This window comes from Bufo gargarizans, chromosome 1, assembly GCF_014858855.1.
Source record: "Bufo gargarizans isolate SCDJY-AF-19 chromosome 1, ASM1485885v1, whole genome shotgun sequence".
Classification (NCBI taxonomy): domain Eukaryota; kingdom Metazoa; phylum Chordata; class Amphibia; order Anura; family Bufonidae; genus Bufo; species Bufo gargarizans.
This window is the reverse complement of record NC_058080.1, coordinates 150,535,253-150,543,944: the sequence shown is the minus strand read 5'-3', so window position 1 is coordinate 150,543,944 and position 8,692 is coordinate 150,535,253. Positions and strand designations below refer to the sequence as shown.

At 45.7% G+C, this 8,692-nt stretch overlaps 1 protein-coding gene across 1 annotated transcript in view; it reads right to left on the bottom strand.

Annotated features, from left to right (window-relative positions):
* Positions 1-1,473: 1,473 nt before the first annotated feature.
* The window catches only part of ZDHHC2 (zinc finger DHHC-type palmitoyltransferase 2), a 171,907-nt gene continuing 164,688 nt past the window's right edge, over positions 1,474-8,692 (bottom strand). The window contains exons 12-13 of the mRNA XM_044299557.1: positions 2,011-2,081; positions 1,474-1,933 (exon numbers count right to left, since the gene is read on the bottom strand). Coding sequence (XP_044155492.1) covers positions 2,041-2,081 — 41 coding nt within the window. The 3' untranslated portion in view covers positions 1,474-1,933; positions 2,011-2,040. The remainder of the gene's footprint in view (positions 1,934-2,010; positions 2,082-8,692) is intronic.

Genomic DNA, 8,692 nt, shown 5'->3' with positions numbered 1-8,692 from the left:
CAATATGTGACGAAAAAACAGTCTCAGAATGGCCTGGATAAGTCAAAGCGTTTTAAAGTTATCACCACTTAAAGTGACACTGGTCAGATTTGCAAAAAATGGCCGGGTCTTTAAGGTGAAATAGGGCATTAAGGGGTTAAAGTGGTATTCCCATCTCAGACAATGGGGGCATATCGCCAGGATAGTCTTGAAGTGTTATTCCACCAACCACAATTAGAGGACATAAGAATGATTAGTAGGAAAATTCCAACTTTGCTGTAGCACAGGATCTTGCATTACCTATTTAATAATTCTGCATTTTTTTTTTTTTTTATTAATAAATTTGACAAGTGGTTATTACGATTCCCCTTGTGTGTTCCTACTGTTAGCATTGATTTTACACGTTCAGACTATGTAGGAACACGTCCCTTTGAGACATTGTCAAAATGCTGCTCAGCACTTGTACACACAGGAACCTTCACATAAATTTGCAAGTGTATTTTTTCATAGCATCTGGAATTACTGGCTAAAAGTGTGTCCCAAGCAGAAGGTAATAAACACCACACATTATAAAGCCAGTGAAACATCTAGCACCACAACACAAACACCTCATGCACCCTGCACAACACCCATAGGAATTCCATCACCACATGCATACCACACATCTAGTCACTAGCTGCAATCCTGGTCTTGTTTTAAAGCTACAATTCTTAGCTTTAAAACAAGACCCCTATTTACTAAGCTTGTGAAAGGTTTGGCTACTGAAGTGCCTCCCTGCCAGGATGTATTTCATACTTAAAGGGTTAGAGATTCTGTCATCTCAAAATATCCCTGTAAACTACAGTACAAAGCGCAAAAGATGCTGATTCTGAATCTGTCGTTTTTACCATTCTGCTCATCTATATTCGGGGCAATGTGCTTTGTAGCCCTTTTTATACATCAGCATGCAGCCAGTTTGTGTGTGCAAACTACAGATTCAGAATCAGCACCTTTAAGCTACTTACTCATTGATGTAGTTGTGGAGGGTGGGTGATAGATTCTCTTTAAATATAAGAGATACTTTAACTGCTGGAACCTCACATAGGTACATGATGGTTGGGCTGGTGATGCCTGTGTGGTGCAGAATGCATTGATACAGTCAATCCATTTAGTACATGCAGGAGAGACGAAGGCTCTGTTCATACCACTTTTAACATCTGAAATATTTGTGTCTACCAAAAAAAAAAAAAAAAAGGATAGAAACACATTCTTTACAATAGGTTTGTATGGAGCAAACACATCGCAACAGTGTTCTCACCTGCTCAGAGGTAATATGAAGAACCTCATGAGCATACTCAAAAAAAAATGGTGAACTATGGTGGAGGTGGCATGCTTACTTCCAAGGGCGCAGACCTTACACAGAGGACAACTTCAAACTGCAGTATAAAACTTGGCTGGTGCGTTCACTTTTGGCTGAACGTCAGCTTCACCAGCAGTGATGATATCTGGACTCGGTTGGTGTTGATGTTATTTAATGAGATCATCAATAACATTTCATTGGCCTCATTATATAGATAAATACGGTTTCCTTTACATAGAAAATATGCTGCCATCATTCTTTTCAAAAAGTGCTTCACATTCGAGAAATATATAAGAATGTTCCTTCTCGGAAGAGGAAAGACGATAATGCTTGTTTGTGCTATAATATCATACACACGGTAAAATACAACCTTACATCGCATACAACACAGGACTGCCGACAGTTTACTACAAAGGATTCCTCTTCCTTCCATTACTTCCTGCGCATTTCCTGCTGTTTGCAGTTTACCACAGGGGAGGAAAAGTCTTTCTGCATGGTTTTTAGCGGTAATGGAGAGAGCCAATCAGGTGCTTCGTTTCTGGAAAACAGATGTAAAGCTAGCCAATGAGTGCATGACTTCTTCCTCACATGAACATCTGCCCATGGTCTGCAAGCCTAGAGAGAGAGCACACTGATTAGTACTGTGGACACACCGAGACCGCCCGCTGATACTAAATATATTAGTCTCTTACTTCGTAACTCTCTGCAACACTTCCACAAGGCTAGGTCTCCTCCTCAATGGTTAATGCTGGGTTACTCATACCTGGAAGAGAGAAGGGTGGAAAGAAATTGGTCAGCTGTCCAAATTATGGTTACATATGAGGAAACCTATCAGATTAAGGGCTCATGCACACGACCGTTGTTGTTTTGCGGTCCGTTTTTGACGGATCCGTTGTTCTGCACCGGAGTTTTTTTTTTTCTCTGAGTTAAGTCCTCCTCCGTTCCGTCATTGCACAAAATATATCCGTATGGTTTCCGTATTTGATCCGTTTTTTTGCGGATCGAAAACAGTAACTTATTAATCACCAAACACATGGGCTGGGCATAGCATTTCTACAGTATGGATCTGCAAAATGAACCGGATGAAATACAGACGTTGGCCGCAGTGGAACGTGTGCGTTCCATTTTCCGGACCCATTGACTTGAATAGGGCCTCGGACCGTGATTTTGGCTCGTTCACACGACCATATGTCTTTTTCAGTGTTTTGCGGGCCGTTTTTGACGGATCTGTTGTTCCGTTTTTTGTTTCCGCTGTGTTTCCGTTTCTGTTCCGTTTTTCCGTATGGCATATACAGTATACAGTAATTATATAGAAAAAATTGGGCTGGGAATAAAATTTTCAATAGATGGTTCCGCAAAAACGGAACGGATACAGAAGACATACGGATGCATTTCCGTATGTGTTCATTTTTTTTTGCGGACCCATTGACTTGAATGTTCTATCTTTCAACAGAATGGAAATACGGAAACGGAATGCATACGGAGTACATTCAGTTTTTTTTTACCAAACCATTTAAATAAATGGTTCCGTATACGGAACGCAAAAAACGGCCTGAATACGGAACACAAAAAATGTTCATGTGAACGAGCCCTAATAGGACATGCACAATTTTTTTGCGGAACGGAAATACGTACATACAGAAACAAAATGTACACGGAGTACCTTCTGTTGTTTTTGTGGACCCATTCAAGTGAATGGTTCCGCATACGGTCCGCAAAAAAACAAACGGAGGCGGAAAGAAAATACGTTCGTGTTCAGGAGCCCTAGTGGTTGTGCAGCCTGGCTGTATTGATGACATATCCTCAGAATAGGGTCATCAATATCTGATCGTGGAGGTCCGACACGTGGCACCCCCGCCGATCAGCTGTTTAACCACCTCCCGACCGCCTAACGCGCCGATGCTTCCGGGAGGTGGTTGATTTGTTCCTCCTGGACGCATCGGCGCGTCATCTCGCGATACCCGAGATTTCCTGTGAACGCGCACACGCAGTCACGCGCTCACAGGAACAGAAGGTAAGCGAGTGGATCTCCAGCCTGCCAGCGGTGATCGCTCGCTGGCAGGCTGGAGATGTGATTTTTTTTTTAACCCCTAAAGGTATATTAGACGCTGTTTTGATAACAGCGTCTAATATACCTACTACCTGGTCCTCTGGTGGTCCCTTTTGTTAGGATCGACCACCAGAGGACACAGGTAGGTCAGTGAAGTCGCACCAAACACTACACTCCACCCCCCACCCCCCCTGTCACTTATTAACCCCTTATAAACCCCTGATCACCCCCCTGTCATTGATCACCCTCCTGCAAGGCTCCATTCAGACGTCCGTATGATTTTTACGGATCCATGGATACATGGATCGGATCCGCAAAACACATGCGGACGTCTGAATGGAGCCTTACAGGGGGGGTGATCAATGACAGGCGGGTGATCACCCATATAGATTCCCTGATCACCCCCTGTCATTGATCACCCCCCTGCAAGGCTCCATTCAGACGTCCGTATGATTTTTACGGATACATGGATCGGATCCGCAAAACATATGCGGACGTCTGAATGGAGCCTTACAGGGGGGTGATCAATGACAGGCGGGTGATCACCCATATAGATTCCCTGATCACCCCCTGTCATTGATCACCCCCCTGTCATTGATCACCCCCCTGCAAGGCTCCATTCAGACGTCCGTATGATTTTTACGGATCCATGGATTAATGGATCGGATCCGCAAAACACATGCGGACGTCTGAATGGAGCCTTACAGGGGGGTGATCATCCCATATACACTCCCTGATCACACCCTGTCATTGATCACCCCCCTGTAAGGCTCCATTCAGACGTCCGCATGTGTTTTGCAGATCCGATCCATGTATCCATGGATCCGTAAAGATCATGCGGACGTCTGAATGGAGCCTTACCAGGGGGGTGATCAATGACAGGGGGTGATCACCCATATACACTCCCTGATCTCCCCCTGTCATTGATCACCCCCTTGTAAGGCTCCATTCAGACGTCCGCATGTGTTTTGCGGATGCGATCCATGTATCCATGGATCCGTAAAAATCATGCGGACGTCTGAATGGAGCCTTACCAGGGGGGTGATCAATGACAGGGGGTGATCACCCATATACACTCCCTGATCACCCCCTGTCATTGATCACCCCCCTGTAAGGCTCCATTCAGACGTCCGCATGTGTTTTGCGGATCCGATCCATGTATCCATGGATCCGTAAAAATCATGCGGACGTCTGAATGGAGCCTTACCAGGGGGGTGATCAACCATATACACTCCCTGATCACCCCCTGTCATTGATCACCCCCCTGTAAGGCTCCATTAAGACGTCCGCATGTGTTTTGCGGATCCGATCCATGGATCCGTAAAGATCATGCGGACGTCTGAATGGAGCCTTACCAGGGGGGTGATCAATGACAGGGGGTGATCACCCATATACACTCCCTGATCACCCCCTGTCATTGATCACCCCCCTGTAAGGCTCCATTAAGACGTCCGCATGTGTTTTGCGGATCCGATCCATGGATCCATGGATCCGTAAAAATCATGCGGACGTCTGAATGGAGCCTTACCAGGGGGGTGATCACCCATATACACTCCCTGATCACCCCCTGTCATTGATCACCCCCCTGTAAGGCTCCATTAAGACGTCCGCATGTGTTTTGCGGATCCGATCCATGTATCCATGGATCCGTAAAAATCATGCGGACGTCTGAATGGAGCCTTACCAGGGGGGTGATCAATGACAGGGGGTGATCACCCATATACACTCCCTGATCACCCCCTGTCATTGATCACCCCCCTGTAAGGCTCCATTCAGACGTCCGCATGTGTTTTGCGGATCCGATCAATGGATCCGTAAAAATCATGCGGACGTCTGAATGGAGCCTTACCAGGGGGGTGATCAATGACAGGGGGTGATCACCCATATACACTCCCTGATCACCCCCTGTCATTGATCACCCCCTGTCATTGATCACCCCCCTGTAAGGCTCCATTCAGACGTCCGCATGTGTTTTGCGGATCCGATCCATGTATCCGTAAAAATCATACGGACGTCTGAATGGAGCCTGACAGGGGGGGTGATCAGTGACAGGGGGGTGATCAATGATGGAGGTGATCAGGGAGTCTATATGGGTGATCACCCCCCTGTCATTGATCACCCCCCTGTAAGGCTCCATTCAGACATTTTTTTGGCTCAAGTTAGCAGAAATATATATTTTTTTTGTTTGTTTTTTCTTACTAAGTCTCATATTCCACTAACTTGTGTCAAAAAATTAAATCTCACATGCACTCGCCATACCCCTCACGGAATCCAAATGCGTAAACATTTTTAGACATTTATATTCCAGACTTCTTCTCACGCTTTAGGGCCCCTAAAAAGCCAGGGCAGTATAAATACCCCACATGTGACCCCATTACGGAAAGAAGACACCCCAAGGTATTCCGTGAGGGGCATATTGAGTCCATGAAAGATTGAAATTTTTGTCCTAAGTTAGCGGAAAGTGAGACTTTGTGAGAAAAAAAAATAAATAAATCAATTTCCGCAAAAAACTTATGCAAAAAAATAAAAATTCTATGAACTCGCCAAGACAACTTTCCCATTTTTTTATACAAAGTTGGCATTTGACCAAGATATTTCTCTCACCCAGCATGGGTATATGTAAAATGACACCCCAAAACACATTCCCCAACTTCTCCTGAGTACGGCGATACCAGATGTGTGACACTTTTTTGCAGCCTAGGTGGGCAAAGGGGCCCACATTTAAAAGAGCACCTTTAGGATTTCACCGGCCATTTTTTTTACAGATTTTGATTTCAAACTACTTCGCACACATTAGGGCCCCTAAATTGCCAGGGCAGTATAACTACCCCACAAGTGACCCCATTTTGGAAAGAAGACACCCCAAGGTATTCCGTGAGGGGCATGGCGAGTTCCTGGAATTTTTTATTTTTTGTCACAAGTTAGTGGAATATGAGACTTTGTAAGAAAAAAAAATCAAAAAAAAAATCATCATTTTCCGCTAACTTGTGACAAAAAATTCTAGGAACTCGCCATGCCCCTCACGGAATACCTTGGGGTGTCTTCTTTCCAAAATGGGGTCACTTGTGGGGAAGTTATACTGCCCTGGCATTCTAGGGCCCCTAATGTGTGGTTAGTAGTTTGAAATCAAAATGTGTAAAAAATAACCTGTGAAATCCGAAAGGTGGTCTTTGGAATGTGTGCCCCTTTGCCCACCTAGGCGGCAAAAAAGTGACACACATCTGGTATCGCCGTACTCAGGAGAAGTTGAGGAATGTGTTTTGGGGTGTCATTTTACATATACCCATGCTGGGTGAGAGAAATATCTCTGCAAAAGACAACTTTTCCAATTTTTTTATACAAAGTTGGCATTTGACCAAGATATTTATCTCACCCAGCATGGGTATATGTAAAATGACACCCCAAAACACATTTCCCAACTTCTCCTGAGTACGGCGATACCAGATGTGTGACACTTTTTTGCAGCCTAGATGCGCAAAGGGGCCCAAATTCCTTTTAGGGGGGCATTTTTAGACATTTGGATCCCAGACTTCTTCTCACGGTTTCGGGCCCCTAAAATGCCAGGGCAGTATAAATACCCCACATGTGACCCCATTTTGGAAAGAAGACACCCCAAGGTATCCAATGAGGGGCATGGCGAGTTCATAGAAAATTTTTTTTGGCCACAAGTTAGCGGAAATTTTTTATTTATTTATTTTCTCACAAAGTCTCCCTTTCCGCTAACTTGGGACAAAAATGTCAATCTTTCATGGACTCAATATGCCCCTCACGGAATACCTTGGGGTGTCTTCTTTCCGAAATGGGGTCACATGTGGGGTATTTATACTGCCCTGGCATTTTAGGGGCCCTAAAGTGTGAGAAGAAGTCTGGAATATAAATGTCTAAAAAATGTTACGCATTTGGATTCCGTGAGGGGAATGGTGAGTTCATGTGAGATTTTATTTTTTGACACAAGTTAGTGGAATATGAGACTTTGTAAGAAAAAAATAAATAAAAATATTTTCGCTAACTTGGGCCAAAAAAAATTCTGAATGGAGCCTTATAGGGGGGCGATCAATGACAGGGGGTGATCAGGGAGTGTATATGGGGTGATCACCCCCCTGTCACTGATCACCCCTCTGAAAGGCTCCATTCAGACGTCCATATGTTTTTTACGGATCCACGGATACATAGATCGGAACCGCAAAACACATACGGACATCTGAATGGAGCCTTACAGGGGGGTGATCAATGACAGGGGGGTGATCAGGGAGTGTATATGGGGTGATCACCCCCCTGTAAGGCTCCATTCAGACGTCCGTATGCGTTTTGCGGATCCGATCCATGGATGCGTGGATCCGTAAAACACATATGGGCATCTGAATGGAGCCTTACAGGGGGGTGATCAATGACAGGGGGTGATCAGGGAGTGTATATGAGGTGATCACCCCCCTGTCACTGATCACCCCCCTGTAAGGCTCCATTCAGACGTCCGTATGCGTTTTGCGGATCCGATCCATGGATGCGTGGATCCGTAAAACACATACGGGCGTCTGAATGGAGCCTGACAGGGGGGTGATCAATGACAGGGGGGTGATCAATGACAGGGGGGTGATCAGGAAGTCTATATGCGTGATCACTCCCTTGTCATTGATCTACTCCCTGTAAGGCTCCATTCAGACGTCCGTATGTGTTTTGCGGATCCGATCCATAGATGCGTGGATCCGTAAAACACATACGGACATCTGAATGGAGCCTTACAGGGGGGTGATCAATGACAGGGGGTGTTCATGGAGTGTATATGGGGTGATCACCCCCCTGTCACTGATCACCCCCCTGTAAGGCTCCATTCAGACGTCCGTATGTGTTTTGCGGATCCGATCCATGTATCCGTGGATCCGTAAAAATCATACGGACCTCTGAATGGAGCCTTACAGGGGGGTGATCAATGACAGGGGGGTGATCAGGGAGTCTATATTGGCTGATCAGTGGTTCATAAAGGGTTAATAAGTGACGGTGGGGGTGTAGTGTAGTGGTGTTTGGTGCTACTTTACTGAGCTGCCTGTGTCCTCTGGTGGTCGATCCAAACAAAAGGGACCACCAGAGGACCAGGTAGCAGGTATATTAGACGCTGTTATCAAAACAGCGTCTAATATACCTGTTAGGGGTTAAAAAAAATCACATCTCCAGCCTGCCAGCGAGCGATCGCCGCTGGCAGGCTGGAGATCCACTCGCTTACCTTCCGTTCCTGTGAGCGCGTGCGCCTGTGTGCGCGCGTTCACAGGAAATCTCGGCTCACGCGAGATGACGCCTATTGGCGTTAGCGTAGCCTGGGAGAGCCGCTG